General features: G+C 47.2%; 1 protein-coding gene across 1 annotated transcript in view; it reads right to left on the bottom strand.

The window, feature by feature from the left end:
• Loxhd1 (lipoxygenase homology domains 1) overlaps positions 1-27955 on the bottom strand; it is a 164155-nt gene that overhangs the window by 131510 nt on the left and 4690 nt on the right. Inside the window, exons 2-4 of the mRNA XM_031366253.1 lie at positions 27754-27868; positions 21150-21230; positions 18906-19090 (exon numbers count right to left, since the gene is read on the bottom strand). Of these exons, the coding sequence (XP_031222113.1) occupies positions 18906-19090; positions 21150-21230; positions 27754-27868 (381 nt within the window). The remainder of the gene's footprint in view (positions 1-18905; positions 19091-21149; positions 21231-27753; positions 27869-27955) is intronic.

Below are 27955 nucleotides of genomic sequence, written 5' to 3'. Positions count from 1 at the left end.
ATATATATATATATATATATATATATATATATATATGAATGTGTGTGTGTGCATGTGTGTATGTGTGTTTCTTTGCCCACACAAAAATAGGTGGCAGCTGGTTTTGGCCCATGGGCCATAGTTTGTTCCCAGGTCTCTATGTGTGTGCTCAGGCACTCCAGTCCTCAGATGAGAGCAAAGCTGTCAGAGTGAGCTGCCTCTAACACAGCCATTATAGACTGAGCATCCCAGGGTAGTCCCTTTCTCTGAAAGGGTGGCACCTGTCCCTGGGATAGTGACAATTAAGAGCCAGCTCTCTGGATCCACCGTGCAGCAAGCAGTGGAGGCTAAGTCTGGAAATACAGTATGACACACAACAACGGCACCAGTGCACACCATTTCATACACACACACACACACACACACACACACACACAGCCTTTAATCCCCGGCATGGCTCAGAGCTAGCACAGAGCAGAGACACAGTGCGGGGAGCTCAAAACGGAGGGGAGTGAGCCAACATGGGACAGGGTCTGGGAGCTGCCGCTTGAGCCAGCTCTAGAATTGGCTTGTGATGTGTCCATTTGGTGTGCTTCTTGTAAAAGTCCCCCAAAACTGACACTGCCCTTTCAGCTGGGTTACCATAAACCCATGCAGGAGCTTTCTGCAAATAAGAATCCCTTCCTCAAGACGCTCTGGTGCCATCTGTTGGACAATTGTATTGAGCATGCAAACCTATAGCTGATAGAAGCTGTCTCATTATAAACTTATGTGGTGTTGGGCGAATCCATCTTAGGCCACCAACCCTATCGTAAGAGCAACAGCCTCCTTTCGCTAAAGGTCAGTGCAAGCTCAGAAAGGCCACATTACATCGAGTGCTATTCTGAACAACGCACAAAGGAGAGATGCAGAGCCTGCCTAGGGATCGCGTACAATGCCTTCCAAAGCAACCTCTTTACCTCTTTGCCTCAGCTGTGCTGTAGAGTCACAGTCTGTTTAAAGACAGCTGTACCTCACAGGCTTCCTGTCCTGCTTGGTGGAGACACACACACACACACACACACACTCCTAGCCTTGCCCGTTTCCTCTCTGCAGGCTGGACGCCGAGGCACAAGAGCTGCCTGGAGGCCAGCGGAAGCGCCTGCGTGGGCTTCCCGAAAAGGCAGAAGTTGGCAAGCCCTAGCTGCCTAAGCCTGGTGTGCCAGCCGCCCCCGCAGCCTCCCCTGCTCTGTCTGCAACAGTCAGCATACAGCAGCAGCGACACAACACGTCTCCAGAGAGCACCCTGGCGGTGGGGGGAGGTTCAGTGAGGAGGAGCTGGCTCCCTCCTCTTGGTGCACAAGTCCCCGTGAGGCTGCTGCTGCGGGCATGTTCTTACCACATGTTGAGTGCATGCCTGTCTCTGAGCCTTGTGGTCCTGGAAAAGGGTTCTCACACCGGCACCCACTAAGCCTGGGCTGGAACCGTCCACTTGGTCAGGTTTGCTGTTGGTTTTAGGTTTTTTGTTTGCTTGTTTGTTTTTGTCTTTGAGAATAGTCACGAGTAACCCTGTCTTTCTTGTCCATCCAAACCTCCCCGCACCGTGTGTACACCGACCTGTGCCTCAGCCTTTGGGCCCTTCAGCTGGTTTCAGTCTATAGCCTGTAGCAGACACCAGCTGAAGCGCCGGAAGGGAGAAATCACAGGTGGTGCAGAGGAGGAGATGACAATTCGCAGGGAGAGAAGGAGTGTGTGTCATGGAAGGCTCCATGGAAAGTGGGATGTTCTCTCCCAGCCAGACAAGGCTGACTCTACTCCACCCTGTGCAGGTCAGGGAAACCGGGTGCACCGGTGGCAGTGTTATCCATTGCCACTAGCCCTAGGATTCAGCCCAGAGACCCTTCTCCCTGACCCTGACCCAGTGCCTCCTATCTCTAGTAGATTCGGCTGTTTCCCGTCATCTCCTTGTCAGATTCCTCCATACTCCCCATAGCCCCCGATGTGCATTGGCTACCTCTCGGGTTCAGAGACCCCAGGCCTCTTCCTTTGCTTTTCCCCACAATGCCCTTCTTGACTCTCTTGAGCAGTGTTCTCTGCTTTCCTTAAAATGGTCTCCAACCCGTTGCTACTGTAGGCATACCCAAACAAGGGCCTCTTTGTTCTAGGGGCCTTTGAAGGGCCAGTCACACCTGCCACCTGCATCCCCACAGCAATGGACTCCACTGTAGTTTGTGTGTGGAACAGCCACTATGGGATCCTGCATTTTAACAGTTGTGCCCCTGCTGTTTTGAGGGGTAGCAGTTAGACTAGATAGATGTAGCTTGGCCTCTGTTCCGTCTTGAGCTATCTCCGAGTCCTGGTCAGTGCCCTATGACAAGCAGCCGCTACAGTCTCCCAGAGCCACTGGGCCGCCTACAGTCACGAACGCCTTCCCCACCACGATGGACTGTGTTCTCTCAAACTGTGAGCCAACCTAAGTCCTTTCACCCTAAAGCTGTCTCTGCCAAGCGTCTTCTCACAGTCTGAGAAAGCACCTCTGCAGACTGTAACTGCTACTGTGTCGCATCCGACTGATGGGGACATGAGGGGGTTTAAGAAACCTGACCGTACTTGAGAAAGGGCTACACCTAAACAGGAACTCAAGAGATCGGAACAAGCACGCCATATCAGCTCACACAGCCAGCCTCCTTCAGAAACACGGACTCCTGAGCCCACAGCGCACCCACTCCTGAGTGCCTGTCATCTGTGGAGCCCGTTGGCACTTCCGTGCTCAAACACAGTCTCTGCGTTTAATGTCACCACAGCTTGGTCGACAGTGCATTGAAACATCACTTGAGAGAGGGAGAGATGGCTCAATGAAGTGCTTGCCTTGCATGCATAAGGACCTGAATTTACACACACACACACACACACACACACACACACACACACACATACACACACATAACCCACATAAAAGGACAAAGCGTGGTGATGTGTGATTATAAGCTGGCACTTAGGCAAAGGTGGGCGGATCTCTGGGGCTCACCAGCTAGCCAGCCTAGCCCAGTTGGCAAGCACCACATCACTACTTTTATTTTGGTATCCACATGCACCTACATACACATGTGCCAGCACACACATTAATATATATTAAACATTAATATATATTAATCATATATACCATACATATGATAAAACATCACTTGGTCTTTAATAGTTGTTCCCAATATTTCCCAATTCTCTGTACAATGTAGCATATGTTACAACACTGTAACATACAGCACTCTGGCCTGTTAGAACATAGAGAAGAACCTTCCACTGATCACAGTTCACCTTGCTCGCTCTACCTCAGCCAGCTCATAAGCAAGCTCTGTGGAGCCCTCTCCACTTGTTCCTTGGTGGGCACTCACCCTTGATCCCATGCCTGGTGCTCGGAGCATGCTTTCCTAAGCACCCGCACTCCTCCCTCAGGAACCACGGCCCACTTCTCTGCACTACTACATACAGTTTATCCCCCATATACTGCTCATCTGTGACAGGAGGAACTAAAACTTTGCTCAGTCCTTCTGGGAGTCAAGTGATTGACATATCATACATGCAGAAGTCTGGACATGCACAAACTGTGAGTCTACCCTGGGTGATCACTGCACATAAGAGTTTACAGGAAAGGAATAGTTCTGTTCAGTGTGCCTACCACAAGCATAGAACTCTTAATACTAAAATATTCAAAATAGGAGATGGGTGATCTGTGATGGTCCTCTACTCATGGGCAAGTGTGTAAGATTAGAAGATTAGGTAATGCTGTACTGTGGTCATGTGTTATGATAAAAACATCTCTTATAATCAAAGAGACTGGAACTTTCGCTAAACCCTACAACCAGGTCAATAGAGATCTCTTAAGACTTTAGGACTGCCTTTCTACAGTGTGCTCAGTGCATTTGCCTAATCTGCCTTTAAGAGAACAAGGTTACGACCAACCTTGCTTGCCTTGGATTTCCCCTGTAATTAGCCTTTACAACCTAAGCTAAGGCATAACTGTAATCTTAAGTTATATATCCTTCTATGTCCTTGACCCAAGTGTAATGCCCATGTGTGCGTGTGTGTTATGATAGTCATTTGCTGAAACTAGCAAATATAGGTTGAAAAAGTCCTTATAAAGTGACTATTATCATTCAGTGTTGAACATAATATATGGACAGCATCCATTCATTTGTTATCTGGGTCGGTTGTGCTCAGATGTAGTCAATATTTAATCCCTTGTAAAACTTGGTTAAAGATTTAGGTAGTGTCCCTCAGTCCTCCTCCACGTGGTATTTTCAATATAGAGCAAAGCCCTTGGTTAAGGACAGACATGCAGACACAGACCAGACACAGAGGACAAATAAGACAGCACTTGGGCAAGCATTTGACAGATTCAAACCCACCCAAGAGACAGGCAGGGACACTAGAAGACACAGAAATAACCAAGTGGAGAATTCGAATCTGAGCTTACTCTTGGTCAAATGCTATCACCAGGAAGAGCTTTATTGATTTCTTTCCATGATGTGACAGCAATGCATTACGGGTGACTCTGAGCTTATTATAATGTGTTCAAAATGGCCTCACTGTATGACAGCATTGAATAAAACCATGCTTACAAATCTGAGTCTAAGTTAATATAATATTTTAATATATTCATTAATCCAATTTTGGGGGAAAAAAGAACAGGAAACAAATTCATCAAGGAGTGACTCCATAGCAGTCTTGCACAGGGACTGGTTTCCAGCACAGGAATTCTCCTAGCTCCATGTTTACAGAACAGTGACTCTGAGAAACATCACCTGTAAATGGAGAGAATAATAATGCCTTCCTCAAAGGTCACTGTGAGTATTAAATATACTTTATGATAAATAGGTAGGTATATGATAGATAGATATACAGATAGATGATAGACAGATGGATAGATACATGATAGATGTAGACAGCTAATAAATAGATGATAGACAGATGATAGACAAACATGATAGATAGATAGATAGATAGATAGATAGATAGATAGATAGATAGATAGTGATAGAGAGATAAAGACAGAGAGATAGAGACAGATGATGGATATATATATATATAATGGATACATAGATAGATGATAGGTAGATGATAGATAGATAGATAAGTAGATAATAGATACATAGAAAGAAAGAAAAAAGAAATTAGATAGATAGATGACAGGTAGATTATAGACAGATGAGATAGATGGATAGATAGATGATAGATATAGACAGATGATAGATAGATAGATGGATGACAGTAGATAGATGATAGATAGATAAGATAGATAGGTAGATAGATAGATGGATGTTAGATGATACAGACAGATGATAGATGATAATTTGTTAAAATTATGCCTGCCATAAGTGCAAGACAAAATTACCTACTACTGCCATCTTCAAATAACAAAATAATAAACATTTTAATTATTTTTGAACACATTTTTCAGTATTTTTGAGTTTGTAGGCCGTGCTTTTCCCTATCATTAGAACTAAAGAGTGAGGTCACCTACGGTCAATACGGTGGCCTCAGCCTCTGGTTTGAAGGAAACCCTCGAGAACGGCTGCCAATGTCCTGTGCCTTGTGTTGACTTTGACACCCAAGCTCTCCAGGAGGCTGGAGGGAGGATAGAGGACTGGGTGCTGGAAGAAAGAGAGACTCAAAGTTAAGGGTGGACTTCCAGCCCCTAAGAAGAAGGCACCTTGCTGAGAAACTCGCTGAGATCACTCCAACCCTCACCTGGAATCCAGGGGAGGACTACCAGGAAGCCATTTGCGGTGGCCTGGTGGTTAGGGCCAAGTCAGAGTCTAACCAAAAGTTCCTCTTTTCTTGTAGAATAGAAAATATCCTATTTCCATAAATGAAGGAGCTGTTTTCAAAATACCCATTTAAGAATCAAAAATAACTGTGGGTGGTAGTGGTGCACACCTTTAATCCCAGCACTCAGGAGGCAGAGGCAGGCCCGATGTACAGAGCGAGTTACAGGACAGCCTGGGCTACACAGGTTTTTCAAAATTGTCTGGAAAAATGAACAGAAAAGTCAAAATAACCAAGTTTAAAGAAAACCTGTAATTCCATGCCTTCTCCAGAGTTTCTGGCTGCTTGGTTGAAGGAGCCTGTAGCTGGCTGTGGTCCTATCAAGAGCAGAAGCCTCACACACGCTGGGGCTGGAGAGTAGGAGCAAGACAGCCAACAGAATGTAATTTTCCCAAGAGCTCTCACTCTCCTGGCAGCCTAGAGAAGGCCTTCCCACCACGAATTCACTCTGAGCTACACCTCCTCCATGAAGCCCCCCCTAGTTCCACTTCCTCCATGCCCCCATTAGCCTGAGCCATACCACGTAGAGCATATTGGTTCTCTGCACCGTGGCTATTGACTCTGTCCTCTGGGGCCTCTAAGCTTGCAGGGAGAGAGTTGCATATATCCACTGTGAGCACAGGATTTGATGCATAGAAATAGCAACACAGTTCATTCATCCAGGCACTGAATGAGTGTGCTTAAGAGCAAAGTGAGCCAGCATCGTGAGCCCGGGGCTCCTGCTCTGCCCCACAGTGGGGCTGTGACCAACAGTCAACAGCGGGTTGCTTGGCTCCCCTGGGTTTCCATTTTCTCTTCTGTAAAGTGGAGGAGGAGTTGATAAAAATCCCATTTAGTCCTAAAATTCTCTTTTATGCCTCACCAGAGCCTCATTGTGAGCCGTTCTCTCTTCCCACTCTTTCCGGGGATGATCTTCTGCAGTGCTAGGTGGGAGCAGATGGGGTGGGCGGGAAGCCGCTGTGAGGTCAGGGGAGGCGGGCGAATGTTTCAGGCCTGGCTCACTCTCCCCGCCCAAAGCCCTTCCCCTGTCCCTGTGGGAATGGAGCCACCGCCACAGGGTGACAAGGAATGTCAAGCTGCTCTCAAGCAGCACCCACAGCCAACAGAGCCCTGGCAAGGTTTGAAGTTGGGTGATGGGGAAATGTCAGAGAGAGCGGGGAGGAAAGCCGAGGAGAGAGGCTCTCCTCCCTGTGAGCTCCAGATGTTGTGGAGGCCGAGAGCCCATTCAGAGCTGTCTTTAGTCTGCCGGGATCTAGAGGGGATGACGGCACCGAGAGTCCTTTCCAATTCTGAGGGGCTAAAAGCTGCAGGCTGCGTCTCAGTCACAAGAACCGGAATGGTTCCGAATGTGGGAGAAGGGAGAAGACAGGCCAGATGCCACCTCCCAGCATCCTACTGACACTGCCTCTGTGCTAGTTAGTGACTTCTGAATCCTTAGGACCACGCAGCCTGACAGAAGCAGCATCAAGGAAGAGAGTTTGTCCAGGCTCACTGTCTCAGAGGGTTCTTAGCATCCTCCACCATAAGGGAGGCTTGGGGGGGGGGGTCAGACCACATGATGGAGGCTGTTCAGGTGCCAGGGATAACCTTTAAAGGCCCTCCTCTCGTGATCCACCTCTGCCAGAGGTCCCACGCCCCCTGCCCCGCCCGAAACCAGCAACATCAGCTGGGGAGCAGGTGTTCAAAATGTGAACCTATGGGGAACATTTCAGATTCAAAGGGCAGTGCGGAGCGTTCACGTGCGAATGGTACCGCTCTCAAGCATCCACTCATGTCTGTGCAGATGGTGGACCAATAAAGCTAGGCTGACCACAGAGAACAGAGGTCCATGGCATGAGAGGATGGAAAGCAGTGATGGAGAAGTGCTTACTGCAGGAAAGGAGCATCAAAGGCGGTCTCTTCCTGCCCTACACACACCCATGTTCCACACCAACTGAACCCCAGAAGGCCCGGTCCAGCCATTCTCCAGGGGAGACACGCATGGCATGTCTCTGTCTCAGGGCCCCATTGCTACCGGCTTGGAGAAGACAAAGCCAGGACTTGGGATGCATATCCATTTGAGGTGCCTTCTGACCCAGTATTAGATCTTAAAGAGAGTGATTCGATTACTCTATGGCTTTATTCCCTGCAACTCGTTACAATTATTTAATTATTCAGTGGTAGCCAGAAGAACATGAGAAAGGTCATAACTACTGATTTCCTTGGCAGAGCCTCTTGGTTGCTTCTTTACATCAGTCACCTAGCAACTGTCATTTGGCGTAGGTGTAGGTGCCACACAGTCTTCTGGGAGGCCGTGACCCACTGCTGGTCAGTACAGTTTGCGGATGCCCTTCCTGTGCTAACTGCAGCCACTGTTTAAACCATCAGATACACCCAGGGCACCATGCCTGACACATTCTCACTGAGATTCCGTGCACATCTAACTCAGTGTGCCCATCGTGGTGTGGCTCAACACAGGTATAATGCCTAATTACCTGATGAAACACCCAAGAGAAATGGTACTGGGGAGAGCAAATACAATCTATTGTCTTGAGGGTCTGGGCCACTTTCAGCCTCCAGACTGACAGCTCAGTTGGGCATAAGAAAAGGGGTGAGGGACAGTTAGACTGGCAGTCTTGATGAAAGGGCCACCCACCCTTCCGCCATGAGGAAACCACTTGTACTTCTTGAGAAAAGCATCTCAAAGAAGCTCCCCTTGGTCTTTGTGAAGCACGTGACAATACTGGCGGCAGCTGCCCCTACTATCAATCCATCAGAGATGATTAAACGTGTCTTAGAAAGTGTGATCCTAACAAAGTCTAGGAAACAGGTACCACTTGGAAGTCAGGGGAGAGGTGAGTCTAGGTCCTTCCAACACAAGGGCCTTCTCCCTCCACTCATGACTGTGTTCGAGTGTGACATGTTTGTGAGCTGGTAAGCATGGGTTCTGACAGCCTGGGTGGTAAACAGCTTCCCAACCTGCGTAGAATGTGATGCTGCATCTCAGAGGACTATCCCACGGTCTGATGGCAGAGCCTCCCCAAAGCAATGTGGTGTGGGATCGATCGGTGCTAGTTTAAGCCACACGATCATCTCTACTTTTCTAGGATGTTGTGGATTGGACCTAAACTGTGGCCAGAAACTTGAAGTAAGAGAATGCTGGCGAATGAGAAAGCCGGAGAAGGGCTGCCCTATCTGGGTCTAGCTCATGCTGCCAGACTACACAGACCACCAAGGCAGATTCTCTAAGAACCAATGCTGGGATATACCCAGAGGGATGTCATTATCTCGACACACTTCACCAACCTCAGACATTTTCCTACATTGCTCTGAGCTCCGTGCCCTACCTCAGCTTCAAGAGCGTGTCCTGAATGTCCTTGGGTCAGTGAGGGCCTGTGTAACTCTGCTTCAGGCTTATCAATTGCAGGTAGATGCTATGCCGGGTAATGTCACACCAGGGGTGACATCACAGAGGAAGTTTTGAAATCAGTGAGAAGCCCGAAACAGCTCAGAAAGACAGCATGAGAGAAACCCAACATAGTATGGGACCTCAAGGGACATCTAGTGTGGTTTTCTGGTAAATTAAGGAGGCAGAAAGTGACTTGCCCAAAATTGGAATGGCTGAAGAATAATGTCAGACCCCAGAGCTCTGCCCCCAGGAGAGAGCTCTTTGCACCTGTCTGTGTCTGTCTTTATAGGTGAAACATCACACATAACTCTCCCCTCATAAACACAAGCCTATTGCCAACTGATGCTCATACAAGCCCTTAGGAATCAACTGAGGCAGCAGATGGTGGGGTGGGGCAGGAAGACACCCCAGTGATACTCTGGGAGTGGCCAGGCTTAGTTAGAGAGAGAGATAGACACGTTTGGTCATTAGAGCCAAAGAGGCAAACAGCCATCCCTGCGAGGTGGCGTTTCTTAGCTACTTTTCCATCTCAAAACACCTGGGAGTTGCATCCCACGCTGTCAGCCTGAGAGGTTTGCTCTGGCAGCTGCTAAGGAGGAAGCTATGCCTCAGAGTGTGGGAGACTGAACTTGGCTTCAGGCCCAGGGCTCCCAAATCTGTGGAGACAGCACCATGGATGCTCTGCCCCTCTGCTCTGGGTTGTGAGAGGGTGAGCCATTCCAGACAAGACTCTAGAACCCTTCCAGGAAGAGAGTCGGGCATTCATGATAATGGAAGGGGTGCCAAGAGGCAGACGGAAAGACAGAAAATTCATAGCACTTGCGAAGCTGTTGAATGGCTAAGCCTGAGTTACTAGGGATAATAAATGCAAATGTGCCAGAGAAGTGGCTGCCAGCCTCCCATAAATTCCAGAAGATGCCAGGTCCCCTGGTACCCTCTCTAAGTGGGAGACAATCATGGAGACAGCTGCCAAGTCTCTGTGCAAGCTCCATGGGTGCCTGAATTGCTTAATTGTGTGTGATGCCTGATGGACCATATTCCCTGCAACGCTAGGGAAGCCAGCAAGTATGGGGACCCCACTGTTCCTGTGGAGACAAGTTAGACTCAGAATGTTTTTCCAGTGGCCTTGAGTCACTGGGCAGGAATCGAAACCTTGGAGTACAGCAGATGCTCTTGTCTCCAGGTGCACAGAAGCTGTTGACTGCAAAATGAGCATGCTGTAATTCATTGTTAAGAGCATTTAATGACCATGTAGAATGAATACAAGGAAGTGGGCTACCCAGAGATGCCGAGTTGACCCAACAATGTTGAAAATAATAAATGTGCAGGTTTCACACCTGATTTCAAAGCTTACTGTAAAGCAGCAGGAGTGTACCGACTTAAGGATGAATATATTGACCAATAGGATAGAACTGAAATAACCTTCAAGTATAGTCAGTTATCAAGTGAGAAAGGCAACTGGGTGGCTGGGGGAGAAGTATTTATAAATCTTATATCTGATTCAAGGTTAATACTTAGACAAATAAAGAACTCCCACAACTCAGCAAGAACAAAAATTAAACAACTTGATATCTAAAACATGAGCAAAGGATTGGAATGGACAATTCTGAAATGAAATACAAAAATATGCAAATGACCAAGAAGCACATATGAAGATATCATCAATATTATGAATCATTACGGAAATGCAAATCAGAAGCACTAAGAGGCACAGGTTGGCCATGATACAGGGGAATTGGGGCTCTTAACACTTTAGAAGGGAATGCAGAAATCTTACAACTACCACCCAAAATGGCATGTAATTCCTCAAACTTCAGTACAGAATCGCAACATGGTGTAACCCTGACTAATCTACCCCTGGATGTGCATCCAGCAGCACTGAGAATGTGATTTGTACACCCATGTTCCCAGGAGCTTTATCAACAGTGGTCAAAACGTACTAACCCAAATGTGGGTATCATCAATGTGCCTGGTCTGTCTGTCTGTTTCTCTCCCTCACTCTCTCTTTTTCTGTCTCTCTCTCTCTCCCTCTGTCTATCTCTCTCTCAGGTAGATGATAGATAGATAGATAGATAGATAGATAGATAGATAGATAGATAGACAGATGAGACAGTGTGTGTTTGTGTGTGTATGTCAGAGAGTCAGAAAGATAGAGATAAAATTAATGAATAAAGATGCAGTATATTAATTACTATCAATTAAATACTATCCACTTAAAAATAAATCAAGTTCTAACCTGTGCTACTGGGTGGATAAAGCTTGAAGGCGTTGTGCTAAGTGAAATAAGCCATAGTTGTTACAGAATTCCATTTACATGAGAATTTCTTAAGAGTCATGGAATTCAGAGAAACAGAAAGTAGACATGAGGTGACTGGGGTCCAGGAGGAGAGGAGATTTGTGCCAGAATTAAATGGTGACAGAGTCTCAGTTTGGGAAGAAGAAAGGCTCTAGAGGTGGGTGATGGGCTGGTTATAAAACAGCTTGAATATGCTTACTGCCACTGAACTATGCCATTCATTTTTTAAAATGTAGGCTGCACTACAATTAAGGAGGAAGAGAACCCAACCTGACTTAGAGAACCTTCTCTCCCTGTCTTCAAACATGTGTTCCAGCCAGGAGAACCCTTCATCGAAGGGCTGCATGTGCCAAATGTCTGACAAGCAGGGCCTAGAGCAAGGCAAGCAGAGGCTCAGGGAGAGTATGTGGGCCTCAATTTCAAAAACAGCTTTCTAATTATCATTGCCATTTTGTAGCCATAGGGGTCACTCTGGGGATTTGAGAACTGCCCGCCACTCAAGAAGGGCTGGTGTAAAGGCGGAAGAAGGACACCCAGAACAACAGGAGGTTGAAGCCACTGACTTCCGTGCCACCGTTAGCTCTCAGAAAGCCAGGCCAGTTTGCCCATCTTGCTCTGACGGAGACATAGGAAGGAAGCAGTTCAGCTGAAGATAGGCAGGACCCTCCCCATTCTAGTCCCAGTCCTTTTGGAAGTATCCATTTGTCCTTGGATGAACCTCAATTCAATTAACATCTGCTAGGACCTTCCCCACCTCACCCTGGTTCTTGGAGATATGAGATCAGTTAAACAAGGACTTCCGAGGGGAGGCAATCATGGTTGATACCCACCCCATGCCCTTCCTCTTTCTCTGCTTTCAGAAGGGAGTCAGTGGTATTTCCCCAGATGCAATCTGTATACTCAGTGGTCTGGGAGACGGCGAATATTGGTACACTGAGTTCTCTAGGGAGGCATATTCATATTACTGTGTATAGGTGTATAGCTGGTGTTTACAGCATGGACAGTGAGCAGTGCTTTTGGAAGTGGTACATCTTTGTGTTTCAGACAAGCCTACGAAGCTATTAAATGTGTGTGAGGAAGAACCATGACTAATGCACACGATGTTTGAAGAAGGGAAAGCCTTCAAAAGTGGAATGTGAGTGACTAAGGTTTGGGAATCCTGGGGTGGATTGGGGAAGCATGTGTCTAATTAAGTTCCCACCATGGGTCCCCAAAGCCTGATGTCAGACTCAGACAAGCAGAGGATAAGCTCTTTGGGTGGGTTGTCCTGACTTCCTTAAGAAGCTATATGGGGTGTTTCTCAACCTGCTGACAGGAACTAAGAGACCAAACTTGGTTGTGAGTTTTTCCATCTTAAGGTCCTCCATCTGTGACGTGTGAGGTTGACCAGTGTTTATATCCTTCATGACCAACCTCCTGCCTCTGCCTAAAGTCCTTTAGCTATTCACTGAGCTCTACTAAAGGAGAAGGCACCCTTCCACAGTTGTGATAGTCTGAATAAAATGACATACAGAGGGAGTGCCTCTATTAGGAGGTATGGCCTTGTTGGAGTAGGTGTGGCCTTGTTGGAGTAGGTGTGGCCTTGTTGGAGTGGGTGTGGCCTTGTTGGGGTGGGTGTGGCCTTCTTGGAGTAGTTATGGCCTTGTTGGAGTAGGTGTGGCCTTGTTGGAGGCAGTGTGTCACTGGCGGCAGGCCTAGCCTGTGTATCACTGTCATTTTCTGTTGCTTTTGGATCAAAATATAGAACTCTCAGCTCTTCTCCAGCACTATGTCTGCCTATGCACCACCAATCCTGATAATGGACTAAATCTCTAAATTATAAGCAAGCCCCAATTAAGTGTTTTCCTTTATAATGGTTGCTGTGGTCACAGTGTCTCTTCACAGCAATAGTAACTTCAACTAAAACAAAGGCTACCTCTCTAAAAGTTAGGAACATGTTGGGCACTTGCCCAGGAAGCGCATTTCCAGAGGAGGTTCTTAGGAAAAGGCCATCTGACATCTGTCCTGCGCCCACTGCTGCCCTCCACTGCCACCCACAGGGAGAGCTTTCCTGTGCCGGTCTCAAAGCTTGAAATGAGATCTTCCTTACAGGAAATCTCCCAGGACCTGCTTACGCTCCTGCCTTCCCTCTGTCAGATGTAGGGTTAGTGAAGATCTTTTCCCAATCTATAGGCTGCCATTTTGTCCTATTGACAATGTCCTGTGCCTTACAGAAGCTTTACAGTTTCATGAGGTCCCATTTATCAATTGTGGATCTTAGAGCCTGAGCCATTGTTGTTCTGTTCAGGAAATTGTCCCCTACACCAATGTATTCAAGGGTATTCCCCACTTTCTCTTTTATGAGATTTATTGTATCTGTCTTTATGTTGAGATCCTTGATCTACTTGGACTTGAGTTTTATGCAGGGTGATAAATATTGATCTATTCTCATTCTTCTTATATTTTTGGTTGTGAGCCTAGCTTTTAACAGCTGAGCCATCTCTCCAGCCCAAAAATCTAGCCTCTTTTGGTTTTTGTTTGTTTGTTTTTCAGGACAGACAGGATCCTGGCTGTCCTGGAACTCGATCCATAGACCAGGCTGGCCTCGAACTCACAGAGATCCGCCAGCCTCTACCTCCCAAGGGCTGGAATTAATGGTATGTGCCACCACTGCCTGGCTTATTCTTCTATATGTAGGCATCCAGTTAGACCAGCACCATTTGTTGAAGATGCTTTCTTTTTTTTCATTGTATGGTTTTGGCTTCTTTTTCAAAAGTACAAAATTTATAAAGAACTCAAGAAGTTAGACACCAACAACCCACATAACCCAATTTAAAAATGGGGTACAGAACTACACAGAGAATTCTCAACAGAGCAATACTGAATGGCCAAGAGGCACTTAAAGAAATGTTCAACATCTTTAGTCATCAAGGAAATTCAAATCAAAACAACTCTGAGGTTCCACCTTATACGAGTCAGAATGGCTAAGATCAAAAACTCAGGTAGCAGCACATGCTGGAGAGGATGTGGAGAACAGGGAACACTCCTTCATTGTTGGTGGGAGTGCAAACTTGTACAACCCCTCTGGAAATTGATTTGGTGGTTTTTCAGAAAACTGGGAATAGTTCTACCTCAAGACCCAGCTATACCACTCCTGGGTATATACCCAAAAGATGCCCCACCATCACACAAATACACTTGCTAAACTATGTTCATAGAAGCTTTATTTATAATATTCAGAAACAGAAAACAACCTAGATGTCCCTCAACTGAAGAATAGATAAAGAAAATGTGGTACATTTACACAATGGAGTACTAGTCAGTTATAAAAAAACAAAGACAGCATGAATTTTGCAAGCAAATGGTTGGATCTTGAGAATATCATCCTGAGTGAGATAGCCCAATCCCCAAAGGACATATATGGTACTCACTTATAAGTAGATACTAGCCATAAAATACAGGCGATCCATGCTACACCCCTCAAACAAGAAGGAAAGCAGAAGCAAGGATGCTTGAATCTTGATTAGAATGGAAAATAAAATAGTCATGAGATAGATGAATGGACGGAACTGGGTGGGAGAGAAGATGGGGGGAGGAATTGGAGGTTCAGGATCAGGTGTGGGGAGGGACAGGAGAGATGATTAGATGACCATGAGAATGAATGGAAATATGCAACTGACAGGAATGGGGAGGTAGATGGCATCTCCAGGATGAGACAGAGACCGGGGATGGTGAAGCACCCAAGAATCAATGGAAGTGACCTTAGCTGTGACTCACAGCATTGGGGTTATGGAACCTGAAGAGCCCACCTTCCATAGCCAAGTAGGAACCCCAGTGGAGCAATAGAAACACCAACCCACCCACAAAACTTTCAACCCCAAATTTATCTTGTCTACAAGAAATGCAAGACAGGGGATGGAGCAGAGACAGAGGGAATGACGAACCAATAATGGGCCCAACTAGAGACCCATCCCATGGCAAGCACCAATCCCCGACTCTATTAATGATAACTCTGTTATGCTTATAGACAGGAATCTAACATGGCTGTCTTCTGAGAGGCTCTACCCATGAACTGACTCAGACAGACGTACACACCCACAACCAAACAATGATTAGAGCTTGGGGACCCTTGTGGAATTTTAGGAGAAAGGATTGCAGGCCCTGGAGAGGATAGGAACTCCACAGAAAGACCAATGGAGTCAACTAACCTGGACCCTTGGGGCTCTCAGAGACTAATCCACCAACCAAAGAACATACATGGGCTGGACCTACACCTCCCCCCATGTAGGAAGCAGATGTGTAGGTTGGTCTTCATGTGGGTCTGGAACAAGTGGAAGAGAAGACTATCCCAAAAGCTGTTGCCTGGACGTGGGACATGTTCTTCTAGCTGGGCTGTCTTGTCTGGCCTTGTGGGAGAGGATACACCTAGTCTCACAGAGGCTTGATATGTGGGGAATGGGGACTGGGAGGTACCCACTCAGAGGAGAAGGAGGGGGGATGAGGGGAAGATTGTGGGAGGAGCTGACCAGGAGGAGGCAGTGAGTGGAATGTAAAGCGAATAAGCAAAAGAAAGAAAGAAGGAAGAAAGGAGGAAAGGAAGGAAGGAAGAAAGGAAGGAAGGAAGGAAGAAAGGAGGGAAGGAAAGAAGGAAGGAAAGAAAGAAGAAAAAACAAAGATTCTACCTTCCCATCACACAGCTGCCTGCTGTCTTATCAGCTCAGTCTAAGGGTCCTCCGGACCTGCTAGATCACCTGTCTTCCCTAAAGAGAAGAAATGAAGGTAGGTTCGGTTGAAATCAATCAGAATATGTAGCAGGGTCCCCACAGAAATGTAGAGAAGAGTAGCGAGCCTGTAGAACAACGATGTCTTCTTGGGCAGTGTTGGGCATTGCTCATAATACGCTGAAATTGTTTCCTCTGTCCTCAGATTACTGTCTATTCTCCAGGTTTTCTATATTCCACCTATCCAGCGACAGGAGAGAAGAACTAAGCATCTTCCCTGGTTTTATCCTCAAAGACCTCCAGTAACAGCCAAATATCAAGTTGGTGGAATTCCAGGTGAAAAGCAAAAGCCTTAACCTTTTGCGACTGATACAGTTGTGTCAATATTTGAAGATTATTTATTTATTTATTCATTTATTTATTTATTTATTTATTTATTACTTCTTTAGCTGGACTCTAGCCTGGAAGCACCAAAGCCCAGTGACCTGCAGCCAGTGAAGAGGCTGAGCTCAAGTAAGGACGCAGACACCTATCAGCTGACTCTGTGAGCCCATGGAAAGCTGCAGGGTTGCTGAGCCGTATCCCTGTGTCAGGGCTTCCTTAGTTGGGGACGTTCCCAGAAGATCCACCCCCCCAACAGTGCTACTGCCCTGGACTTCTGTGTGGCCTAAGCGGGAACTAAAATGCAGAGCTGAAAGTGGGGAATTTCCAAGAACAGGAGAAAAAGCTACCATCTCGATAGCTTGTAATGGATTGGCCCTGACACTCTGTCAGCAACTCGGGATGTGTACAGTGTGAGGAGAATCTGTGAGTTCACTTCAGAGGGAAAGACAGGGCAAAGAACAATGGGCAGACAATTCCCATATGTACACTCAGAGAGAGAGAGAGAGAGAGAGAGAGAGAGACAGACAGACAGACAGACAGACAGACAGACAGAGACAGAGAAACACTGAGAGAAAGAGAACATTCTACTATCCATAACATTTCTCATAACTTTATGAGAAACTTAAATATATATAATTTACCCAAGAACAAAGTAAAAAATTGTCACTAAACATGAAATATTCAATCATTCCAGTCCCCAAAGAATATTGAGAAGTCCTTCTATGACCCAGCTGAGGAATTACACTTTACTAGCCAAGTGGGCAGGGTTACCTTTGTGGGACTGTGCTCCGTCTGATGTCGACTTCCTGTGCCATTGAGAATTGCCCACCAAAAGCTTGACCCAGCCCAGCAGGATGGCTCGGTGGGCAAAGGCATTTGCTGCCGAGCCTGACAACCTGAGCTTTGTCTCAGAACCCACATGGTGGGAGGAGAGAAAAAACTCGGACAAGTTGTCCTGTGACTGCCACACTTGCACTGTGGCAAATTTGCACTTGCACACACATGCACAACACACACACACACACACACACACACACCACAAAATAACTTTTTAAAAGCTTTAACCACAGGCATAGTGTTTGACTTAGTAATTCCACTTTGGAATTTACCATAAGGAAAGAGTCTTGAAACCCAAAGACACATTTAGGTGTTTTGTTTAGAAGAGAAACACACATAGATGTCCAGAAATGGGGCATTCAGCAAATACCGGAGTAATGAGCAAATGACACATTCTAGCACAGTGGCTCTCAGTGGCTCTCAACCTTCCTACTGCTGCGGCCCTTTAATACGGTTGGTTCCTCATGGTATGCTGACCCCCAACCGTAACATTATTTTCATCATTACTTCATAACTGCACTTTTGCTACTGTTATGAATTATAATATAAATATCAGTGTTTTCTGGTGGTCTCCTATGGGTCACGACCCACAGGTTAAAAGCAAGTTAAGAAAATACACTGCTGTGCTGGAGAGATGGCTCAACAGTTAAGAGCACTGACTGCTCTTCTGAAGGTCCTGAGTTCAAATCCCAGCAACCACATAGTGATTCACAACCATCCATAATGAGATCTGGCGCCCTCTTCTGGTGCATCTGAAGACAGCTACAGTGTACTTAGATATAATAATAAATAAATCTTTTTTAAAAAAAAAAAAGAAAGAAAGAAAATACACTGTCACCGGAAAAAGAAATGTTAAGTAATATCTAATGACACCAAAATATCCATGCTATAGAACAGTGGATACACCAGCCCATTATTTCATAGCACATATGCACAGAAAGGGTTGGAAATTAATGCATCTGTCACTGGTGGGTGGTATTTTTCCAGGTGATGTGATTAAATTATTCTCTTTTATATTTCCATGTGTCTATTTTCTAAACTGTGTGAAATGATGAAATTTGGCTTTGTAAGAAAATAAACTCTTGATGGCATTTTCTTTTAAGAATCAGTGAAGTTTCAAGTTTAGTGCGCTGGGTGTTACAAAGTACCTAGCCCTCAGAGCTGCATGAGGCGTGGAAAGTCAGAAGTAGGTGCAGAAATGGAGAATCATGGCCAGAGACTAGAGGACACGCTTTCTTCTGCCAGGGTGGACTGAAGAGGGAGTGGGGGAGCTCGGAGACAGCACCAGGATAAAACCAGGTGAGTTTGCTGACCAATGTGTTGTTCTACTGACCAAGGGAAGCTGCCTCTCTTCTGCCCCCAAAGTCCCTACAGCAGACAAACACTGCCCAACACAGATGGGATGCCACGTGGCCCAAGCCACGGTGAGGGAGGAAGGGGGGTTTCCAGAGCACAGCAAGGAGCCAGGCCCAGGCAGGGAGGGATAACGGGCAGACAGACAAGGCTAGCTACTGACCTCTGGGCATGTCCATGGGGTCAAAGCTGGCCAGCAGGTCACGGCACCACTGGCGGTCACCCTCCACCTTGCTCAGCCAGTTGTTGCAGTTGAAGTAGTAGCGGAGGTGAGGCCTCTTCATGTCGGTCACTATAACTCGGTCCAGGTACCAGCTGGCATTCAAGCCTGTGTTATCATGCTCGATCCTGAGGTGAGAAGCCAACACCCTCACTTCTCTGGCAGAACCAAGGTGCTGCTCCCTTTACACCAGAGCACCCAAGGGTGGCTCCAGAGAGAGGTCCAGTCATTTACTTGCTTTGGTTCTAAGTTTCCTCATCTATTCATAGGATATTTTTTTTTCAAGGTAGATGTGCACATTCGTGGCGGTTATATTGCCACACTTCCACAGGGAAATAGTTTATTTCCTGGGAAAATCCAAGTCCCTGGAGCTCTCAGTTGGAGTATCTTGACTGGGCCTGGCAGGTCTTGGGCTCTTTCCTAACCTCAGTCTCTGCCAGCATCGCACTCTGCCTGCCCCACCCTGAAGCATATCAGAGTTGAAATGGGAAAGGCAGCCAATCCAGATATTATAAAGGGAAGGCGTGAAAGAATGAGAAGAAAACAAAAACTGCAGCCAGGCGTGGTGGCGCACACCTTTAATCCCAGCACTTGGGAGGCAGAGGCAGGTGGATTTCTGAGTTCGAGGCCAGCTCGGTCTACAGAATGAGTTCCAGGACAACCAGGGCTATACAGAGAAACTCTGTCTCAAAAAACAAAAAACAAAAAAACAAAAAAACAAAAAGACAAACAAACAAAAAGAAAACAAAACCTGCCTAGTCCTTTAGACTTGGCCCCTGGTGTAAACTGTCCTTGTCATTATCTGAGCTGATCAAAGTGCCCCTCTTAGTCACTCTCACCTCAGGTTCCCCCCTTAGTCTCACCATCCAAGGACCCCCATCCTGACCAACATTGTCTCATGGACATGACACAAGAACCACACGTACAGTTTTAAATTTTTCTAGTAGCCTTGATTTTGAAGATATAGAGAAGCTGGTAGAATGGATTTTAATAATATATTGTATCTCCCACATAACCATGTAAAAAATTAACCACATGTTGTACATTCTTTTCCTTGTGTTAAGTCTTTTTAAAACCTGGTGTCTTGTTTTATCCATACAACACACTTGGTGTGAGTCAGCTGTATTTTAAGTGCACAGTAGCCACATGTCTTCTCTTCTGGAGAGTACAGATACAGGCTCTTCGGAGTCTGTGTTCCAAATCTCCTCCCACTTCCTACAGCTTCCACCTCTGTCTAATTCTTCCCCAGAATGACCTCGTGGGACATGGGACATCACACTTGAGGCTCTAATCCAGAAGCTCACAGTGCAGTAAAAGCCACGACCCAACCAACAGATGACCAGCCTGCTATACTGGGCCTGTCCTCTACAGGGTCACATGCCTCTGCCTGGCACAGAATTCGGCCCCAGCAAGACTTTGGCCAAAGACTACTTCCCATACACCAACCTCCTTCCCCCGCCTCCCTGTAAGAGCCCTTCTCTGTATATATTCCCCTCCCTGCACATAACCAGTGCCTGGGGTCCTGATACCCTCTTACTCTCCCAGCAAAGGGACTCCATGCCCCCAGAGTTTCTAATGGGAGGGGGAAAAAACTAGGACTGAGTTGAGGCTGCACCTGAGCCCTGTTCAGACCGCAGTTAGAGGCCATCAGACCACAGATGACCCTAAAGCAAGTATATCCCAAACAGCAGTGGTTAGCAGAGACAAGCAAACGAAGACAGGAGAGTTACCCTTTTTGGTACAGTTCACAGAAACTCCCCCAGGGAGAACATTGGGGGAGTCTCCATCCCAGGCTTCTTGCAACACAGCCCTCACTGAGTGCTGAGTGCTTAGTGCTTACCAGTGACTGTGCCATGCACCGACTCAGTGAGTGCCAGCATAGACTGGAAGCAGAGACGTGGGAAGATAAACTGTCTAAAATCCTACAGCTAAAAACTAGCAGGCAGAGCAGGCCTTGGACTAGGACCCAGAGATTTGCTCTCAATTATCTTGCTTTAGTGTCTCTAAGAGCTAGCGGAAAATTGCATCAAATCGTCCTAGCCCGTGAAAGCAAGTCTCTAATGGGACAGCTTGGAGCTATGAGCTCTGCGATTCAAGGGGTGGGGATGGGATTCGGGCAGCCAGTAATACTGAACATCAAGAAAATGTCAACCTTGACCACCACTATAGTTGGGGGCAAATCCTCACCTGATTTTATAGATGAGGCCCACGTTATTGGTTCGCACCCGGAAGACGTCAACGTTGGCTTTCTCGAAAGCAGACTCGCTCCTGCAGTGAACACGTGCAGTTAGTCTGAATAATGTGTCTCATGGGCCCAGGAACCGAGCATCCACTTCTTGCTCCATATCTCACTCACTGGGAGAGCTGCATGCAACTAGCTAGCATTTTGAGCTTTCTCCCTGACCTGGTCAGAGACGAGGAGAGGAAGGACAGGCGGGATCATGCTGAGACTCACATCCAGGGGTTTAACTAAGCATTGCCATGAGTCACCAAGGCAAACACAGTGGCTGATACCAGCACCATTGCATGGCCAAGCAAACGGCTATCTAATAGAAGAACCGGGGTCAGCTCAGGGAGGAGGAGAGAGGGATGAATGGATCCCTGGAGCCTCTTATCTGAAGGTCCCCTTGCTGCTTACCATCACCTGCCCTGTTCTGTGAGAAGAACGCAGCCCCAAGTAGATGCAGACCTTGGATGGCCTGTGATCCTGCCGTTGTGGTGAGAAAAGAGATCCTTTCCCCCACCCTCAGCAGCCAGGGACTCATGACTGGCACCTGGCAGAGAGTGCAGTCAGAGGAAACACCCCCGAGGCGTGAGGCAGTGTAGAGCCCAGGCCAGTCCCAGCTTCTGCCCGTCCTACATTCAAGTGCCTCACACGGGAGTCTGGAGGCCTTGCCCCAGCATTCTGGGCTGGATACCTGAGTCTCACATCGGATCTACTTCACCCTCTGTGTGGCCCAGGAATCCAGCTATGACAGCACAGATCTGTCAGCAGCTCTTTCTGCCTCAAAGCCGAGCCCTCTGCTTTGAGAGTCTGTGAGCTCAGCCAGAGCTCAAGGCCCAGCACGTAGCCAGGAGAAGAGAAGAAAAGCCTGTGCGATGGTTTACACCTTAAATGTAATCCCAAAGCCCCTGTAAAGTTCACACCCCACGCCTACCCAATCGATGTTTGGGGGCCTTTAAGAGGCTGGACCTAGGAGTATAGCCCAGTGATAAGTGATGGGTTTGAGTCGTGGCGGGAAGCGTCTACAGACACCAGGCCCAGGCAGTTCCATGTGTAAGAGGTTTAATTGGAAGGAGGTAGGGGAGTAGCAGCAGGAAGAGAGAGGGGAGAGAGAGAAGAAAAGAGAGAAAGATGGAGGAAAGTACCCATATATATATATGTTGTGACGTAGCAGTCCAGGTAGAGGTGGGAGCTGAACCCAATGGATTCTGGGAATATGGTGGCCGTTGCCCTGGCGACAGGTCTGTGGACCCACCCATATCTGCCGCAGGTTCTGGATGCTAACAATAAGATAAAGCATTTTCCTGGCATGGTTCGATTCCCAGGACTGCACAATAAAGAAGGCAGGGCCCAGAGGGGGGAAGTCAGACCACGGAGGCTCTGCCCTTGAAGGGGATTTTGAGACCCTGTGATGGCTCCCCTTCCTCTCTTCACTTCCTGGTTGCTGTAATTTGAACAGCTTCTTTCACAACTGGTGCTGACTTGTCACGTCTCCAAAAAGCCATGCAGCCAACAGACCCGGTTTGATTTGGGTGTCTGTCACAGCCGTGGAGTGTTAAATAACCAAGCTTTGGGTTATTCACATTTACTGGCTGACTGTGTTCTTCAAATAAAGGGATTGAAGGGCCTTCTCCCAGGCCGCAGGCTGAAAGTCAGGCACAGGGGTCTTCCAGGTTCTTCAGGGCCCAGAAGCTGGGATTCTGCAAGTTGGACCCACTTTGGAGAGCAACCTGCCTTGGAGAGAAGTTTCCTTAAGAGGCAGGGCACAATGGGGTGGGGGTCCATGCCTCCTACAAAAGAACAGAGCCTATGAAGCTGTACTAAGGCAAGCTTGTCAGGGAAAGAGGAGAAGCCTGGGGACAGAGAAAGGAGGAGAGGCGGAAAAGCTTCTAGGTTTGCTGTAGGAAATGGAGACTCCAAGGCTGCTGACTCGTATCTGAGCTCAGGTCGGGGTTTGTCCAGGGAGGGGAGGAGGAGCCGAGCAATGCTGCTTCAAGTGTGCAGACAAAATGTTTCCTCCAAAGAATGACTTGATCTCCATGCTGGCAAGATAAAGCTTTTGGATCTAGTGTTCTAAATGGAACCAAACCAAACCAGCATCCCTGGAGGTATGCTTGCTGATGTGGGGTTTGCATCCAAGGGAGAAGAACAGGGCGCCCCAGCTCCTGGTTCTGTCCCATCAGCTGTGACATAACTTAGAAGGAAAACACAGGGACATTGATTCTGCATGTTAGGGTTTTGTGAATGAGAAACCAAAGAAAGTAAGTGGTATTTTCTTTTTCAATTCATGGCACAAAGCAGCAGATTTTTAGAATAAATCAACAACAGTTTCTGCATTAAGTAAACACCCTAAGAGATGCCCTGTGAAGTTATATGATTGAATGCTTTGTAGCCATAAAGAATCCTATTATAAAAGAACACTGGAAGACGGTTATGATTCAAAGCTTTAAATACCATGTTGAGATGGAATCTGTGAACAAACAATTAATACAGACAGGATGACACTACCTTCCCTTAAAAACAATTAGTGGGAGAATTTATACAAATGTCCCATGCCACACCCAGAGAACAAGTCTTACTTGTTCTTGTCTATGTGAGTTTTTACATTTTTTCAAAGAAACACATACTGCTTTTGTGGTTCCCTAGAGTTCCGATCCCTTTACCCCACCCCTACCCCCAACCCCAACTCAGCCCATGGCTGCTGAAGCTCTGAGGATGCTAAGTGCCATCTGCTGAGGGTGCATGGAGCCTAGAAAATAGACTACAGGGACTCACCGTTGGCTCCTGCACCATCCTCAAATAAAGTGTAGCTCAGGACACTGCCCGTGTCACCATTCAGCAAGGACTTCCCTCAGAGAGAGCCTCGGAAGGCTGTATCAGGCATTTTACCCACTAACAAGACAGACCCTCCAACCTAAAATGCCAGGCATTCTCCAACACACTGGGGTGTGAATTCTCAGTGGGAAAACAAACCATAAAATACATGAAATCCCATCCTTTTACCATGTCTTAAACACGTGGCCTCCTGGGCAACAGGAGGAATAGGACACCCGGAAGATGGGACTTCCTTTGGAAATATTTTGTACGGACCTCACTGGGGTGGGATTGGGTGAAAGGTCACATGTGGGAAACTGAGTGGACATGTCGTATTCTTTGCTGCCTAGAAATCAGTTAGCAAATATCTTCTTGAAATGGTAATTGTTATATTGGGTAAGGGGTGAGAGTCTGTGTTCCAGGACACAGGAAAAGGGACAGGAATGTCCTCAAATCAGGGTGAGGCAGGAAAGGTGAGGACCAGGAGACAGAAGATGAAAGATGCTACCAAAGGCAGTGGAAAGGGATGGGGAGAAGTGTCAGAAACGATCGAGGTTGAATTTTAATACTGAGGGAACAAGCATTGATTTGTTCGCACTGGGCAGTGTAGACCCTTTCTAGGGCCAGAGCTATCAGAGAGGTCTGTTACATACAAAAGTAAGTGTATGTGTAAGTATGTGTGCTTGTGTGAGTGTGTGTGCAGGGTTGTGTGTACAAGCTGTGTGTGCATGTGCAAGTGTGTATGCAAGTGTGTGCTTGTGTATGTGTGTGTACAAGATTGTGTGTACAAGTGTGTGCACACATGTGCAAGTGTGTGTGTGCATGTGTGTATGCAAGTGTGTGCTTGTGTATGTGTGTGTACAAGATTGTATGTACAAGTGTGTGCACACATGTGCAAGTGTGTGTGTGTGCATGTGTGTATGCATGTTGTGTGCATATGTGTGTGCATGTGTATATACATGTGTATGTATGTGTGTATGTGTGCCTGTGTGTATGAGTGTGTATGTGTGTATGAGTGTGTGTGCCTGTGTGTACATGTGTGTATGTGTGTTTGTGTGTGCATGTGTGTGTATGAGTGTGTGCACACGTGTGTGTATGCATACATGTGTGTGTGCTATGTGTGCAATGTGTGTGTATGTGTGCCTGTGTGTGTATGTGTGTGTACATGCATGTGTGTGTGTGCAAGGGTCCCTGCACACACTCAATAGTTGTATCTTAGAGCTTGTTGGGTGTGGAGTCAGACAGTGTAAGGAGACAGAGGCAGCACATCCTGTGCTAACCACATGGGACTCAGAGGTGACCTCAGCTGCCACCCATGTGTGATGCCTCCCAAACCCTCAGAAAGCCACATTTCCCTCCTGGACTCAGTTCCCAGCTTGACCTGCAGGGATGTCATGGGTAGAATTGTACACTATTCTCCTTGTATTCTTTTCCTTTGCTCTCTCCATGTGGCCAGATTCTGGCCTCTGGTGTCCCCTCCACCAGGCTCACTAGTGAGATGACATCAGCGGCCAGTGTCAACTTAGCATTCACCACTTGGCTTCCAGTCTGGCCTCCAGCAGTTCCCGAATGCCTCAGCACAGCACCATGTCTCCGCCTGCTTCCCCAGCAGGACCTCTACTCCCCATACTCTAACACGTCTCTCTGAGTCCATTCGGCACTGAAGCCCTCAGTTATGTCCTTCCCTGTGAAGTGTCACTGTGGCCACATGATACCTCAGGTGTCTACTGAGCTTCTACTTATCATGAACCAAGACAAATACAGGAAGCTCATCTCTACCCTCAGCTGCAGGCCCACCGCTTCCCTGCCCAGCCATCTCTAGCCTCAGCAGCATCCAGCTGATATCGTCTCCCATGCCCATCCTCACACTCTGGCTCCTAACCTCAAGCATGACACAGATCCTCTCCAGGAGCCTCCCCTGCAGACCTCCATGGTCTCAGAGATTGCAAACTCCTACCTCTGGACTGGGCTGGAGAAGCTGACTCCCATTCCTTCCTGACCCTCCATCTTATAACTCCCCCTGTACCATCAGGTAGCCTTTCCTTTCCTGTGGAGAGGAAAGGCTAAAAGCCAGGCTCCCAGGCTATGGGGACTCAGTGACAATCCTTCTCAGTGTGTTACATCAGTGATCCGGGCCTCCTTGAGAGAAAGTTTGGCAAATGGACAAGCAGAGGGGGAGGAATCTGAGGATGATAGGTACATAGAAGGTGGAAGGACAATGAGAGTCCACTACAAAAAGATCAAAGGGCGGTTTTGCTGTAAGTGGTGGGTAGAGACTGCAAACACCAGATGGCCATCTCCCAGGGCTGGCGGTATCTCTTTCCTCTGAGGGGGTGCATGGCAAAAAGGATGTATATTTCATGTATTCCCTTTACCGTGCCCACATCACAGGGGGGAAAGACTTCCACGAGAGTCACGTGCAGTACGAGCAGACAAGGAGACAGGTACCCTGTTCTGCAGAAATGGACAAAATAGGGTGTTATGCCCATCTGAACATTGCTACATGGGGGCCATGGCTCTAAGTTAGTTCTCACACCTAACAAGACTGGCCACCCTAAAACCCGGAGTCCCAAGTCTTTTAGCATGGCCACCCCACCCCTCTGTACCTTCCCTTTTTGCCCCCAGGAGTTACCAAGCCATAAACCTTAGAGACCGCAACCTGTAGTGCCAGTGGATCTAGAAGAGAAACTCTTCAAGCTCCAGGGCCAGAGACATGTTGTCTACTAAAATGTCTATGGCACAAATGTAAATGAAGTACCAGTTTTCCCACAGAAAAACTTCAAGACTGTGAGCCATTCAATCCTTCTCCCTGGGCCTCAGCTTTCCTATGAATGGAGTAGAGCACATCAGTAGATTTAAGTAGTTGTGCAACTTTTCCTCAGTCAGAATCCTGCCCAGAACTCCAGTTGGTTAGATAACCAGAAGAGGGGGTACTCTGAAAGATTAAGGGGATTGTGGACAGAGCCAGCTAGTCAAACCTGCCGAGACAGCGCAGGCTGAGTGAAAGGCAGTGAGTGAGCAAGAGTACTTCTAAGACCACTAGCCAACTTTGAAATCCTGTCATTCTGAGAGACATTCTTAGGTGTGCTGCATTTGCCTCTGTGTGCATGTGCATAGCAACGGAGCAAACCAAAAAGATAGCAGCAGTCTCTGCCTTCAGGGATTATAGAAAGCAAAGGATTCCATGTATGCAGAGCACACACAGATGCACACACACACATACACATGACATGTGACTAAGTATACATGGCTCCCAGGTAAGTTCAGTATAATATTGGCCATCATGAGACCTCTCAGTATACGGCACCTCAAAATCATGGCTCCCTCACATGTGTTCTTTGTGACATTCATGATCTCAACTGCCCTAGAGTGGTAGGTAAGGAAATCAAGACCTTGGAGACCATGAGATTTTGACAAAGTTACATGGATCAGGATAGTAAAAGCTGGCCCAAGACCTGGGTTCTTGGTTCCTAATTGTTCATTCTCCATCATCAAGGGATACACATGTGTTCTTGGAAGGTCCAAACTAGACATTACTGCTTACAAAATCTAGACTGGAACAAAGGAGAATTGTCAGGAAAGCATTGAGCAATCCCAGGATGATACTTGGATTGTTGACAGAGAATTCTTGTCATTTAGCATGCTGGTGGTCCAACTGCTCATCTCTACAGAGTAGAAGGCCACCACTGGGTTCTAGAACTTGGTCAGCCAAACCAACGTCCTGGAATCCCACCAACCCAGAATGATACTCACTTGCTGGTGAGGTGGAGCTTGGGAGAGAGCCCGTTCTCTCCAAAGAGCGTGATGAACACATTGGCATCTGTCCCCGCACCACGAACATCCCCTGTGGCTGTGACCACCTCATACACTGGAAAAAAGGAGGAAAAAGACAGACTGTAGGCTCAGGAGGGATCCCAGAATCCCATGCTCACAATCCTGAACCAAGGTCAAATCC

The sequence above is a fragment of the Mastomys coucha genome, unplaced genomic scaffold (genome assembly GCF_008632895.1).
Source record: "Mastomys coucha isolate ucsf_1 unplaced genomic scaffold, UCSF_Mcou_1 pScaffold13, whole genome shotgun sequence".
Taxonomy (NCBI): Eukaryota; Metazoa; Chordata; class Mammalia; order Rodentia; family Muridae; genus Mastomys; species Mastomys coucha.
The sequence above is the reverse complement of the archived record's forward strand: the minus strand, read 5'-3'. Positions and strand labels throughout refer to the sequence as shown.